Below are 15,402 nucleotides of genomic sequence, written 5' to 3' on the forward strand. Positions count from 1 at the left end.
GATTGGGATAAGAATTGATTTTGCATTATTAAAGATATTCACGTGCAGGCATCGTTTTTGTCCACTTCGGGTTGCCATCCTCGGCTATAATGAGGCATTTCGCTAGCCTAATAGCATCGTGGCCAAAGTCGTTTTTAGCTTATCGTCACAATAGCAATAAAAAAAATACCAGTGTCGGCGCTTTGTGTAGAACTTTAGTTTCATAAAATAAACGAGGCAGGCAAATTTAGCTAGCACAATTAGGCTAACATATTCTGTGACTTTGAGGCTTTAAAAGGCGGGGCCAGCGAGCTAGCCGAGCTAGCGAATCAAAGTGGAGATTTGGCTAGCTCTTAACCGGCTAAGCCGTGAGCCTGTCCACAGTTTGAGGGACGACGGCTAAAAACGTCCAGGCAGAGTTTTCGCTTGGACTTTTTTTCCCCACAGCTGAATTATCGCAGTTGTCGTACGAACGGTCGCCGGCCCGATCGAGCGCAACGAACCTGCGGCCTGCCTCCGCCTCCTGATGAGCATGTTGACCTGCCCGTTGCGCGCCGCCGCGTGCATCAGGTCGATGACGTAGCGATGCGGCTTGCCCACCACGGTAACGCCGTCCACCAAGAGGAGCTCGTCGCCGGGCCGCAGGCGCCCGTCCAGGTCCGCCGGGCTCTTCTCGATGATGGCGCCGATCAAGATCTGTCAGGAAACACACAAAATGGACCGTTATGTGCAGGAAGCCTACTTCCTGTCTGAAGCCGCATTGAATGCGTGTTACTGCTATTATTAACTTGACATTAAATTGAGGCGGTCTGCTCGGCTACAAAAAGGGAACAAACAGACTGAGACCAAGAGCTGACACGGTCTTGAAATGAGAACAGAACCCGACAAACAAGCTAGTTCCAAATATTTTGGAATTCGTTCGACACAGCTTATTGAAAGACAAACAACGCGCACGCAAGGGCACGGCCGTACGAGCCTTCTCACGTGTGTCCGGACTCACAGGCTGGCCCGCCTCGTCCCCGCCCAGGACCCTGAACCCGAAGCCGGACTTCTGCCTCCGCAAGTTCACCTCCATGTCCTGGTACTCCGATCCTGCGGGGGCGACAAACGCGCGCGGCGGCGTTAGCGGCCCCGCCAATCAAGCGTCCGGGTTGGAAATGACGGAGGTGCTTTTACCCGAGGAGGAGTCCGCAGGAAAAGTCGTCCTCGGGGGTCCCGATTCTGCACAGGAAAGTAAAAAGTGCTCCGTGAACCGTGAATAAGTCGCAAATACTGCGGGAAGCGGGCGAGAAGATGGGAAGGAAGGCGGCGCTCAGCGTGCACGTGAGCGGCATCATCCATGATATCGTCCTGGCTTGGTTACCGCGACTAAGTCAAATCACGGGACCACCAACCTGAACCAAACACGCTCAGCATAAAACACGCAGATGCTTTCATTCCGCGCTCGCTCTCACCTGGCGCCGGTCTCTGGACCAGCAGACACGTCTCGGCGCCCACGGCGCACTCCTTGAGCATCTCCACCACTTGGGCGTGCGTGAAGCCCAGCACCCCCCGCTTGTTGATCTCCACGATCAGGTCGCCCTCGCTGACGCCCGGGCACCCTCCGGGCTCCAGAACCTGCTTGACGCGCTGCCCCGCGGCGCCGTCCGCGATGGTGAACCCGAAGCCGTCGGTGCCCTTCACCAGGGTCAGCGTCAGCAGTTCGCCTTGCGACGCCACCGAGACGGCGTCCGGCGCGTCCAAGTGGGCGTCCGGGGGCCGCTGGGGATCCCGGCTGGCCTCCGGGGCGAACCGGGCCCCGCAGGAAATGTAGTCCAGGTAGTTGTCGTAAGCGGGGCGCCCGTTGGCCATCGGGGGGCGCTGGTCCACGATGCCCAGCGGGGAGATGACGGCGGCGCTGGTGGCGTCGCCGTCGTCGTCGGGCTCGTAGGGCAGCGGGTAACCGCGACACAGCACCAGCGTCACGCTCTGCCCGATGGGCACCGACTGGAAGAGTTTGACCACGTCGGCGTGGGTGGTGCCCAGCACGCACACGTCGTCGATGTACACGATCACGTCACCTGCGCACCGCGGGGACAAAGTTCATATATATCACTCCAAAATAGAACGTTGATTCTTTGGAGGTAGATCGAAATTTTGATGCGCACGATGACGGATTTTAATCAAGCCATCAAGTGTAACTACTGCAGCTATTGTCGTACGGTGAATGCTCGGTTCTCCAACATCCCCGTTCTTGAACAAATCCGTTTTCGAACGAAAATCAGTACTCCAACGCCCCTGACAAAATCCGGAAATAACATAACGCGCGAGGACCGACCAGCTGGTCCACCCACGACGCGCTTTGTTATCGTTTATAACGTAGCCACTGTACGCAGACATGTCCCGGTAGAGACCATTTGGGGTTTTTTTTTATTCCGATTTAGGACTGTTTTCATGATGTTGTGATGAGCCACTTCAGAAAAATGCTAAAAAAATGTCAGTTGAGAGTTTTAATAATGATCTGTTCCATTAACATTTCTGCATTTTTTGTTTAGTTTCAAATATTTCATTAACTCGAGTTACGAGTTAATGTTTGTGACTTTTTTGTAAAAATGAAAAAAGTTTTTTTCCCCCCCCCCATTATTGGTTGTTTAAAATTATTCAGCATTTTGGTTATTTAAAAAAAAGTTGACAAGGCTGGGGGCCGAGTCGCTCCAGATATGGCAATGCGCTCCCAGCCTAGCCTACTCTACTACTAAAGCATACATTTTCAGCAAAAAATAAATATATTTAATTTATTTTATGATACAAAGTATTTAAAGTATACATGTATTTCTACTATGCAGTTTATTATCAGGAAAAACTAAAAAAAATGCTTTAAAAAGCCCAATTTTTCTCTCATCTCTCGTAAAATTTGCTCAGAAAAATTGCACCCAAGTCTTATTTTGTCATGTTTGCATTCAGCGGTCGTAGTCGTCCTCTAAGAGGCGTAAAAAAAAAAAAAATAATAATAATAATAATTCTGCAGTGCTTAAAACACAAAGCATGCGCTCGCAGAACGACCTTGAGCGCACAGCCGACTCCAAAAGAGAGCGCGTCATAAAAGCAGCCGTTAAATATTTCTTTTTACGCCGGCCAGGGACGTCGGCGAAGGTGAAGGGAAGGGAAGACGTCGCCACTCGCTGACAGTTCGCCGTCGGAGTACACTTTTTCCTTTTTCTTTTTTCTATTTTAAATCCCCCAACCGCACTTTTCGCATTACCATCCCCCGTCTGGCTGTGATTCCGCGCGTTTCATCATGCCGCTGTCAGGCGGGGGGCGGGGGTGCGGGGGGGGGGGGGGGGACGACACAAATCAGGCAAAATAACGTTAGCGGGGATGTCACACTTTGTGTTGCGCGCTAGCGTGGGCTACGAGAAGTAGGACGCCGCGTCTGGGGAGGCGGGATGAGGATTGACGAGGGGTGTTTTGGTTTGGACCGGGTGATTGCGGGGGCAGGGGGGGGGGTACGTGGGAAGGCTTAAAAAAAAAAAGTTGACTGCGCTCAGTGAAGTTGGGGGGGGGGGGGGCAGGAAAACAAGGCGACCGAAGTGGCGAAAAGCAACATTTGTAACCTAAAATATTGCAACAGTACTACGGTGAAGAAAATAAGTATTTGAACATCTGAGAAAATCAACGTTAATATTTGGAACGGGAGCCTTTGTTTGCAATCGCAGAGGTCAAACGTTTCCTGTAGTTGTTCACCAGGTTTGCACACACTGCAGGAGGGATTTTGGCCCACTCCCTCCACACAGATCTTCTCTCGATCAGACAGGTTTCTGGGCTGTCGGTGAGAAACACAGAGTATTTATATTTATAGAATACTGCTCCTTGGTTTTCCTGGCCGTGTGCTTCGGGTCATCGACATGTTGAAAGACCCAGCCATGACCCATCATCCTCTCCTTAATACAGTGCAGTCGTCCTGTCCCATGTGCAGAAAAACACCCCCAAAGCATGATGGTACCACCCCCACGCTTCACAGGAGGGACGGTGTTCTTGGGATGGAACTCATCATTCGTCTTCCCCCAAACACGGCTAGTGGAATTATGACCAAAAGGTTCAAATTTTGATCTCATCTGACCACAAAACTTTCTCCCATAACTCCTCTGTATCATCCGAATGGTCACTGGCAAAGTTAAGACTGGCCTCGTTCTGGTTTAAACAGGGGAACCTTCCGTGCCATGGATGGTTCCTAACAATGACGTCTTAGTGTAATACCTTGGAAACGGTGGTCCCAGCTCTTTTCAGGTCACTGACCAAGTCCTGTCATGCAGTCCCGGGGTGATTCCTCACCTCTCTAAGGATCATCGAGACCCCACGAGCTGATATCTTGCATGGGGGCTCCACTCCGATTGAGTCCGACCATCATGTTTGGCTTCTTCCATTTTCCAACGATTGCTCCAACAGTGGACCTTTTTTCCACCGAGCTGCTCGACAATTTCTCCGCAAACCTTTCCAGCCGTGTGGAATTGTACAATTTTGTCTCTGGTGTCTTTGGTCTCGGCCATGTTACATGTTTGAGTCTTACCGATTGTATCGGGTGGACACGTCTTTGAGGGTCAGAATTCTAGCTGATAGACAGGTGTTCAAATACTTATTTGCAGCTGTATCACACAAATAAATTGTTTAAAAAAAAAAAAAAAATCATACATCGTGATTTCTGGATTTTTCTTTTTAGATTGTCTCTCTCACAGCGGATGAAAATTTCAGACCTCCTCCCTGATTTCTAAGTGGGTAAACTTGCGGTTTAGCAGGGTGTTCAAATACTTATTTTCTTCACTGTATGAGATTCTGTCCCAATCCTTGCGTCCCAAGTTCCATAATTTCACATGACCGTTTCCTACCTGTGGCCATCTTGGCATCGGCGGCGGCCGGCCCCTCGGGTATGACGCTCTTCACCTGCAGGAACTCGTCGGGCTCGTCGCCGCCGATGATGGTGAAGCCGAAGCCCATGTTGCTCTTGTGCAGCGCCGTGGACAGGAAGCTGCCTTTCAGCTGCGTGGGGTCGCGCGTGAACAGCGGCTTCTCTGCGAAAGGGGCGGGGGGACGGAACACAGCTCTTATACAAAACCCCACCCCAAAAAAAAAAAAAAAAGGATCTGGGTTTGACAGGATTGGAGGGTCTTCGATGCCGGTGTGGATCGGGGGGAAAGGCTCGGCCAAAAGGTCAGAATACCGACAGGGAACGCAGGTGGCGGGAAATCAGTGATGCGGGTAGGGGGGGGGCGGGGGTCACATCCTGAAGTAGCGGGAATTCCAGCCGATGGCATGCCGTCAATCAGGGAAGAGTTCCGTTGAGGGAAGAAGACCGTTTGGGGAAGGAGATTAGCGGCGGGACGGCTCACTTGCCGTCACTTCCGCCTCAACGGGAGGTCGGCTAGCGTGACCGATGGCCAATCTCGCAGCTGCGCATCTATTTGGAATATTTTGTTTTTGATCCAATTGCTGGACACATCGTGGTCGACGCGGCGTCACATAGTTTGGATGTTTTTAAATTTTAGTTGCCGCTAGATCACCGTCACAGTCGCCTCGATGGGAAGCGGTCGCTAGCGAGCCAGGTGGAAAAGGAGTTTCCGCATCCTGCCCCCTCCGTCGCCGCTCGACCTACTTACTGACGAAACGGCAGAGAGGTGAGGGGCTACGGTGGGCACCCGGTTGGCGGAGGCGGGGGCTCATGTTGATCCGCCGGGTCAGCACGTGGCGCAACGGGGAGAGGTCGGCGGCGGTGAAGGGCGAGGCCGGGCGCCGCGTCGCGGACGGCGAGCGGGACGACAGGTCGGTCAGGCTGCGGCAGCGCTCCGGCGCCGGGCCCGGGTGGGCGGCGGAGGATCTGGGGAGGGTGGCGCGGGGGCCGCCATCTTGCGCTGACGTTTTGGGAGGGGGTGGGGGGGAAGGACGGGAGAGAGAAAGCCTCACTTGGGTGCGTCGCCGCGGAGACGGCCAATGCCATCCCGGCGTTGCCGCTTCGGTGAGGTCAACAAGTGGAGATTCATGGGTAAAAAGACACTTCATTAGGCACGCCAGAGTGTACGCATACTCTCATTTCATGAGGGCGAAAATATTTGGACCTTCTCCCTACAAGTGGAGCATCACAGTTCATTTTCGCTGCAACGCCGCTGACTATTCGAGCGGCCTTTTGCGTTCCCTTCTGTCGAGATATCAATTATCCATGTACAGTACGTCCATGTAGTATTTGTGCAGTTTATGATCAGAAACACGCTAAGGTGTACCTAACGAAGAGGCTGGCGAGTCCCCGAAGAGGATTTATCGCCGCAGCAATAAAAATCCATATTTCCGCGCAGGAATGAGCGCCAGATGACGGCGGCCGATTACCTCTGTAGATGGCGGGAAGCGGCAGCGAGGAGAGCCCCTGACTTTGCATCTGCTGCTCCTGCTGGAGTCGGCGCTTGGCCTCCAGAACCGGATTCTCAAACTGGGTCCTCCTGTTTATGTGGCTACGATTTGACAACAAGAAAAGCAAAAATCACCGGCTGACATTTGCGCCCCGGCGGAGATCCGCTCCGACGGTCCCGGCGAGGCGCTGCGGCGGGCTCCTCTCTCGCTATGATGATTAATTAAATGGCCCGCCGCCACGTTACATAAGCCAGCCGCAGAACGGGCTCGGCGAGGGGCGGGAAAGGGAGAAAAATAGATTTTTATTTCGCTCGTGAAATGCGTAAAGTCGGGAGAGTTCCCGTCCAGCGCCTCCGACGCGGCCAACTTACTCCACGTAGTAGCTGCCGTAAACGGGGTCGTCGATTTTCTCCCAGCCGTACGGAAGCTCTGGAAACACACGGCAAAGAATAATATTCACAAAACTGAACAAAAACATTTCTTTCATTCCATCGGGCAAGAAATTGAACGGCGAAATTGCCCGTTTTGCCTCCCAAAAAGTGTCTCAAATGATAAAAAAAAAAAAAAAATGTCAAAAAAACTCCCACAATTGACCCCTCCGTACAGGGCACTTAACCAGGCCTCCTGAAGTGACGTCACGCCACGTGCGCTAACGTCAGACGTTTGTCAGCGCACGTGGCGTGATTAGCAAAAATGGCGGCGCAGGAAGAAAAGAATAGAGCGAAACTGTCCGATTTACCGGCTGATTTCTCACTCGCATTCTTAGCTAACAGTCAAATGTCGTTGAAAAGCAGACAGCAGGGCTTCAAGTATTTCAGCGAGGGGTATTTCGATGGTATTTCCATGCATATGGACGGAGAAACCACTGATATTAGCGCGAGATCTTTCCGGAGTCAGAGGAAGACCGAGAAGCCACATAATATAATATATTATAACCCAAAGACGAAGTCGTCATTGACAGTTTCCTATTTTCGTGTTACATATCACACTTGTGTGCAGAATCTGCATAGCCGTTTGTGAACCGCCGTGTGAAGGAAAAGAAGAAGGCGAGGCTCGATTTACGAGTTGTTTCTCTCCTTTTCTTTGCGTAACGTCACGCGCTCCCCTCAGTAATTATTCTTGAATTAGTGCCGAACCGACGTAAGTCCCGACCGAGTACGACAATCACTACTTTATAGTGTCCTCAAACATCCTTCCTTCAGTCTTGGTGTCTCGGTGCACGTCAAAGGCTTTTAGGACTCGCTAGTCCGGTTTAGCTTAGCTCGGTAGCCGACAACAGAGACGCGTTTGTGCAGTCAAAATATCGCTCAACACAGATCAAGCGTGTCAATCATTCACACTTAGTTATGTTATGCAAGCGAAGAACTGCTAATTCATTTATATGAGACATGTATTGAAAATATCTGTTTTGGTTGATGGATTCAGTTGATGATGCGGTCTTCCACAAAGTTTGATCCATCGAAGACATTTTTCGTACTGGGTCTTCGGTTTTGGAAAGGGTACGAATTGAACTCCACCAACTAGCCCTTCAGGATACCCGTCGTCACTATTATAAAGTACGTGACTACACCTCTTAACCATATCTATCGTTAAAGAACCCAAATACGCGATAAAACGCTAACAAAAGCGATACAGTACCATGCAAAGTTGTCTGAGGGAACGGTGGGTGCAAAAAGGGGCGTGGTTTATGCAGATCTCTGGCCTCTGGTTGGTGGATGACGCAATTTCTACGGAGGGGTCAATTGCACTAGTGGCTTCATTAATACTAGTTTTGATTTTCAAGACTGGGGGGGGGAACAACCTCAGAGTTTGTGTGTCAAAAAAAATTTAAAAAAGTGTCAAATTTAGTCAGGCATTTTTTTGTTTGTTTGTTTGTTTTTTTTTTCCCCCAAACTCTTTTTCTTTGTTTCTCTCCGGTCATCGTGCGCTCACATTCTATTACTCCTTGGCCTACTTTCCGCACGCACGGCGTCCCGTGTGCTCGCCTCCTCCCACGCGCGGGGAAAAAACCATCAAAGGCGGGAAAAAAAAAGCCGAAGCTCCGCTTTTCGCTTTCAATTTAAGCCGAGGAACGGCGGCGTTTGCGTTCGCCGCTCGGAGACGACGTGGGAAGATGCGCTAATGACGCGTTTAAGGCCGCTCGGAACGCGTGACGCGCAGCATCCGAGCGCCAAACAAAGAAATGGTGAGAAGCTAAGCAAAATCATACATATAGATATTGTTCATATTGCCTTTTTTCTTAAGATGATGTTAAAAGAGGTCTAAAATTTTCCGGTTTTATGAAAGTCACCGTCGTCGCCGCACTGTCCCCCCATCTGTTTGACTCAGTTTTCCTCCATCCATTTTGTTTGGCGCTTATCCTCACAAGGATGGCAGGGAGTGCTGGAGCCTATCCCAGCTGTCAACAGGCAGGAGGCGGGGTGCATCCTGAACTGGTGGCCAGCCAATCGCAGGGCACATCGAGACAATCACACCTTGAGGCAATTTAGAGTGTCCACACAATGTTGCATGTTTTTGGGATGTGGGAGGAAACCGGAGTGCCCACCCGGAGAAAAGCCACACAGGCACGAGGAGGACATGCAAACTCCACGCAGGCAGGGCCGGGATCGAACCCGGGGTCCTCAGAAATGTGAGGTCAGCGCTTTACCAGCTGCTCCACCGTGCCGCCGTGACTCAGTTTTTAATCCATATATATATATGTATTTTTGTTTGTTTTCAAAGTGAGCGTTCCCTTATTTTCTGATAACAAAGGCAGTCAATCAATACAGTCAAACATTAAACATTTTTTAAAAAATAAATATAACTAAAAAGATGGCCGCGCAAGGCTAAGCTAGTGCAATTTGTTTTGTTTGTGAATACATGACGACTTTCTTTTGTTGCATTTATTGTGTAGGCATTTTCAGCCACTTATGAGTTGGAGGTCTGACATTTCCCAACTTCGATGAACGCGCCAAAAATTTGCATTGATTGATATCTCATCAATCAATCAATCAATGTTGTATCAATCATGCATTGATACGACATTCGTTGTATCAGATTTTTTTTTTTAACACAAAAATGATAATTTCCTCGCAGTCACGCCCGCGAGGCATTCAGGGGGACAAACTTGCCAGTCAGTCAGAGATCTGAAATGTCCCAGTTTTATGGAAGGCACCGCAACCTCGCTGCCATTTATTGATTCCTCTCAGATCCTTTTCAATCGACAAATCATCGATTTAAAACCTTCCCCGGCGCGTCTGGGTCGCGTCCCCATGTTATCATTTGTCCTATTTTTACCACTTTTGAATGCAGAGGTGTGGTTACCGAACGGCGGGTCGAGATGCGCGGATAACGTGAACGACCCCCCCTCGGCCCAAGCCGTGGATTCAATTCCCAGAGTCTTGAAAGTGATAAATAGCGGCGAGCGCGTTGGGGGAAAAAGAAGTCATTTCATTCCCGAACAAAGCGAGTCTTTTCTTTCTTCTTCTTCTCTTCTTCTTCTTCTTCTTCTTCTTCTTCTCCGTGGTCAGGGGCGCCCCGCGAGGACCTGATGGCGTTTGGACTTTTATCACCGCCGCTGTGGAACCGTTAAGAGTTCCGGGCAGCACTTGGACCCGCCACTCGGGCGCGAAAATTGACCAACATCAAATATTATCATTAGGGTGTATCGTGTCGATACACAAGTCTGGAATATTGATGTCACTTTTGACATCCCATCATTTTGATACCCTATGATCACAATTCCAATCCAGTACCATGAAATATGGATATGGTCGCTATCCTTGCGATACAGCGTGAGTGATATCGCAATTTCGATAGTGTCAATTCACAAGCATCAAATATGCACATTATAGTTCATTTTTCCTCGCAGTATCAATCCAACTGCCAAATATTATCATTGTATAATGATGCGTAAGTGTCAAATTTTTGATATCACTGGCATTTCTCTTTTGTAACAGTATCGATACGCCATTGTAAAATATCGAATGTCGGAATTATAGCTCCTATTCTTACACAATCTGAAAAATATCAATATTTTCCTCCGTTTCTCTTTTTAGACAGTATCAATACGGGAGTGTCTAATCGAGTACGACTGCTGCTTCCCTTTCAATACAGTATCAATAGTAAAATATTGATATCACTGCTGTTCCTCATAGGAATCAAGGAACTCCGATACGACAGCGCCAAATCGTGACTCAATATCGTTGCCGTGACGCCGCCGCTCGTGTCGAGGCTAAATGCTAGCGGGCTACCTTTGCGACGCCACTAAATCGCTGACCGTCGCTAAGATGCGCATTTGCACACCCGTCCCATAAATCTGCTCCGGCGCGATTCGACGCCGTGTGTGCGTGCGCCACAGGTGAGTTATTATCAGGCAAGAAGCAGCGGCGACCTTGAAGCGGAGTCGCGGTGGGGGGGCGCGAGTCGTGTTGTCAGCGGCGTGATTGATGGGTGTATTTCCAGAACGTCCACGCGCACCTGAGGACGGCAGATTGGAAGGACGCGAGTGGTGTGTGGCCGGAGTTCCTGTCGGTGGGTGTGTTCGAGCTGACGGGACGGCCAATCGGGGCGCCGATGGAGCTATCACGGAACGGAGGACTTTTTAATTTAATAATTACACATGAAAAAAAAATGCGATTTTAGAACCGAAAAACATACCTGAATAGGAGCATTTTACGATACATACTTGACATGTGCATATTGATACTGCATTGTGGGAGAAACAGGCATAATATCGATATCGATACTGTATCGTATATTGAAAACTTTGCAGCAATACAGTATTAGAACAGAAACGGATCGATGTTTTTGTATCGATACGATATCACCAGAGAAATGACTACATCATCAAATATTTGACGTTTCTGTGCCGCTTATGGTCATGTTTTTTTTTTTTAACATTACTGTTTATCCACATCGCACGGGAAGAGAAACAATACAAGTATTGATATTTGACGCCTGCATAGCGATACTGTAACATACTTTCTTCCATTTTGCCTTCCTGTAGGCGTTTAGTTTAGAACAGAACGTAGGTGAGAGGCGTTTTCATTTCCCAGCCAACGTACGCTCGGCGGGGAAGGAAGACTTAAAAAAAAGAAAAAAAGAAAATTAAAAAAAAAAGCCAAAAACAACATTTCTTATCCAGCTCGGAACAAAAGCAAACAACAAGCAGGGTGCGCTTGTTCCCGTCTGCCAAAAGCAAAGGAGACAGGCGGAAGGGGGGGGGGGGCGAAAAGCGAAGTGGGACAAAGACGCATCCCCGGTGTGGATGGAGCGAGACGGGAGGCGAGGAGGCGAAAAAATATCAAGACCGTTATGTAACGACAAGGCGGCTGTGATGATGAGAACGCCTTTCAACGCCGCCGCGGAGTGAAAATGTAGCGATAACTACAGGCTAGGGGGTTCGAAAACTTTTGAGGAATTTTTTTTTTTTTTTTCAAAAGACGCCTACATAATCCTAACGCTAATTAAATGGAACTACCAAAGCTGCCTGTTTTTTTTTTTTTTTTTTTTAAAGGTCACCATAACACATGCAATGTGAACAAAGTCATAATTTGGCATAATCCAACATTTGTATAAATACATACTAATATTTAGCTAACCCAAACAGTTTGGCTTCGAAGCGAGCGGCCATTTTGGGCAAATTGGAGCACTTTGACCTCACCGGGCGCTTGACAGGTCGCTCTGCTTGTTCAATTTAGCTCTAACCCGATGCCCCTGAACGCACCGCGACCAAAGGCCATCCGAGGAAGGACGAAGGAGACGGACGACGTGTGCGTGTTTGTTGGCGGTCCATCTTTCCGTTTCTTTTGTGGGCGTTTAAACGACACAGCGGAGGAGAAAGAATTCTTTGTAACCGCAAGCGCATCGTAACTCCAAGAACGTAAACAAGACTCAAGATTGGCGCGAGACTCACCGTCCTCTTTGCACTCCTCGGGCGGCTTGGCCTTCTTGGCGAGCCTCGGGTCCAACCACGACGTGGTCTTGGTGTTGTGGCTGCCCCCCCCCCCCCCAAAAAAAAAAGGACAGCAAACAACAAGTGAGGGAGCGAGCGAGAAAGAGGGAGAATGTGTGAAAAAGAGAGAGAACGAGAGCGAGAGAGAGAGAGAGAGAGGTCGCCGGTGTCTTAATTGAATGGTTGGAACGCTTCGATGAGTAGAAGAAAAAATAACGGCGATCGATACTTTTCATTTGCCGGCGGCCTCTCATTTTAGCACAATGCAGATGGAGCGGCCAGACGTGAGGGGAAAAAAATACGTAGTTGGTTAATAATGATTAAAAAAAAAAGAAGGAAATTTTTACAAAAAAAAAAAAAAAAATCCCAATACATTGATAACATGTATTGATTAGAAATAAAAACACAAAAACAATAAAAGAGGAGTGGAATAAAATTTTAACTAAAAAAAAAAATAAAAATAAATAAATGCTACCAAAATATTTCTTGTACATTTCCATGAAAAAAAAAGACAAAAAGTAAATGATTAAAGAAGAAAAAAAATAAGGTGTATAAAATATACACAGACAAAAAATACAATGCCACATCCCTTCACAGCAAAGAAAAAAGTGGAAAAACTCAATCATTACAAGGAACATAAATACTTAAAATATATGTATGTATAATTGTGATGAGTATTGACTGGTGATTATTACCTGTAGATGACGGTGAGTAGTACCCTGGTTAGAAAAAACCCGCATAGCCCCCCCCCCCCCCCAATACCCAACAAGCCGTCCTGAATGTGTCACTCACTCGATGAAGTAGACTTCTCCTTTCTCCGTGTACGCCATCTCCCAGTTGTCGGGCAGCGGGCCCAGATCCTCGCCTTCCTCCAGCTTGGGGAGGACGACGCTTTTCGGGGACCGGCCGGGGTCCGCCTCGGCCGGGGCGTCGGCCAAAGCCTCGCCGGCTGCGCTCTTGTCCTCATGTTCGCTCGACTCTGCGGCGACGAAAGGGCGGAAGACGCCCCGAGACAGCGACGACAAACATTTTTAACACTGCGTTAGCGCACAGTTCTGCTAAAAAACATTGATTGGCAATGGATATGTGACCACAAACTAAGGCGCAACACATGCAGACTGAACAATATGCTCAAGCATGCAGTCTTTATCCTGTCCGAAAATGTCATGTACCACTGCAGCTTACTGAGAAACAGTCTCCAGGGATATATCAGCGTCTCTGTATCATACTGCCCCCAGGGGGCGAAGGGGCGCCATTGAATTGAAACAAAAAAATGGGGCAAAAATTGTTTCATTCTTTATACGCTCTTTACTATTTGTTTTTATTATGTACAACACTATAAAGTTCTTCTCATTACAAACAAGATTTTTTTTTTTTTTGGGGGGGGGATACTGGAACAGATGAATGGAATTTTGAATTCACTTTAATGGAAAAAGATGATTTGAGATATTCAGGTTTTGACATACGAAACAAATTAAAGTTGCGACTGCACTTCTCATCTGTCAGTTTTCACTCGAGACGAGTTTTCACTAAGCTCTTGAGTTTATTTTTTTTTTGTTGTTTTTTTTTTTTTCAATTTTACTTTATTATTCTTTAAAAAAAAAAAAACTAAAGTTAGTCTGGACAACAAACGCTCCGGCTTGCCAAAATGGAACAGATATTTAAATATAAATGAAATGAACGTAAATAAAGTAATTTTCCAGAGAACAACGCGTGCGGCGAATCTTTTCGAGGTTGGGGGGAAAAAAAACAAACCTGCTCACACACGGCAGGGGAAGTTGCGGTCATCCGGGGGAATCCCGATTATCCCGGGAAAATCGGGTTCCTCTAATCCCCGATTACATCAAGCGGGTTCCGCTTAACAAATCAGCTTAGGCCAAAGAAACAGGCAGAGATGCACAAGTGCTCATTTCTACTTTTATGTTACGTCAAATGACAGAATTACGGAATGAAACTACATATTTATCCAATGTCGTGATCGTACGCGTACGGCAAAAGTATGCAGTGCAGCATCCTACCTCGTTTACCCTCCGGGTGGTAAAACCAAAACTTCATCCTCGCTTTCTTAAGTTAAAGCAACCACAAAATGCAAAAAAAAAAAAAAAAAAAATGTAAGCACGGAAAGAATCCGCCCCCCTCCCCGACTCTCTCCCTGTGGCCGCTTGCACCGATGAACCCTCACTGCGACTGAAGAGATTTTGGACGTCTGGCGGGCGTAAAAAAAAAAAAAAACAGCTTAGACGCGTCACAGGACCCCGGCGTGGTTTTGGCTTTACAACCGCAAAAAAAAAAAAAAAAAAAAAAAAGCGAACTCTAAATGCCCCTTTTATGCCGCTGGCTTCATGTGATCACGGGATGTTTTTGGGGAGGTCGACTCAATGGTGCTGAAATAAAAGTCGGGTCTGACCTGGCGTGAGGGCGATGCCGTTGACGATGACGGCGGCGGGCCTCTCCTCTCCCTCCTCCTCCTCCTCCTCCTCCTCCTCCGGGGGCTCGACGCTGGCCTTGTCCATGTCGCTGACCGACTTGTTGCGCTGGCGCTTGACCTCCACGCGAAGAAGCCGCCCCGTTACATCAGGCGACGGCGCGGCAGGCTCGGCGGTATGCTTGGGCGTGCCGTACAAGTTATCTGGAAACACCGCGGGGAATCGGCGGAAGGAGTACACGACCAGGACAGAACACCCTCAACTTGACTGATTCTTATGTTGTGTAGTGAAGGAGAAAGCGGCTTGCGTAGATGGGCTGCGGACAAAATCTGGAACTACAAGCGCTTCAACGTCATGCTAATGCTAAATAAAAAAAACGCCGCTTCATTTTTTTCTGGTGACGTGCGCCGCCTAAACGGGCCGCGGAGGAACTCAAATTAGGAAGTAGTCCGCGCTAAATAAAGAGTGTGGTGAAGGAAACGGCGGTTATGCTCACAGGTGTATCTCATGTCCAAAAGGGAGAGAACTCTCTGGATGGATGGACTCCGGGCGAAATAGGAAATCCAAGCGGTTCAACGATATGCTAATGGTAAATAAAGATTAAAAAAAAAAAAAAAAAAAAGAGAGAATTCTGTGCGGTGTGGGACAAATTTTTGACTCCAGAAGGAAAATTTGTAAAAAATATGATTG

General features: G+C 48.3%; 1 protein-coding gene across 15 annotated transcripts in view; it reads right to left on the reverse strand.

The window, feature by feature from the left end:
* Positions 1 to 15,402, reverse strand: part of magi2a (membrane associated guanylate kinase, WW and PDZ domain containing 2a) — a 63,866-nt gene that overhangs the window by 5,014 nt on the left and 43,450 nt on the right. For 13 of the 15 annotated variants that reach the window (XR_009793123.1, XM_061807458.1, XM_061807455.1 and 10 more), the window contains 10 exons: positions 14,694 to 14,915; positions 13,079 to 13,265; positions 12,248 to 12,327; positions 6,723 to 6,780; positions 6,331 to 6,452; positions 4,842 to 5,024; positions 1,434 to 2,039; positions 1,156 to 1,200; positions 956 to 1,071; positions 483 to 675 (listed from right to left, as the gene is read on the reverse strand). Coding sequence is in view for 14 of the 15 variants with exons in the window: in XM_061807458.1 (XP_061663442.1) it covers positions 483 to 675; positions 956 to 1,071; positions 1,156 to 1,200; positions 1,434 to 2,039; positions 4,842 to 5,024; positions 6,331 to 6,452; positions 6,723 to 6,780; positions 12,248 to 12,327; positions 13,079 to 13,265; positions 14,694 to 14,915 (1,812 nt within the window). In the remaining variant the exon portion in view is untranslated. The remainder of the gene's footprint in view (positions 1 to 482; positions 676 to 955; positions 1,072 to 1,155; positions 1,201 to 1,433; positions 2,040 to 4,841; positions 5,025 to 6,330; positions 6,453 to 6,722; positions 6,781 to 12,247; positions 12,328 to 13,078; positions 13,266 to 14,693; positions 14,916 to 15,402) is intronic. The other 2 variants (XM_061807457.1, XM_061807468.1) reach the window with 1 other exon arrangement.

Source organism: Syngnathoides biaculeatus, chromosome 20, assembly GCF_019802595.1.
Source record: "Syngnathoides biaculeatus isolate LvHL_M chromosome 20, ASM1980259v1, whole genome shotgun sequence".
NCBI classification, from domain to species: domain Eukaryota; kingdom Metazoa; phylum Chordata; class Actinopteri; order Syngnathiformes; family Syngnathidae; genus Syngnathoides; species Syngnathoides biaculeatus.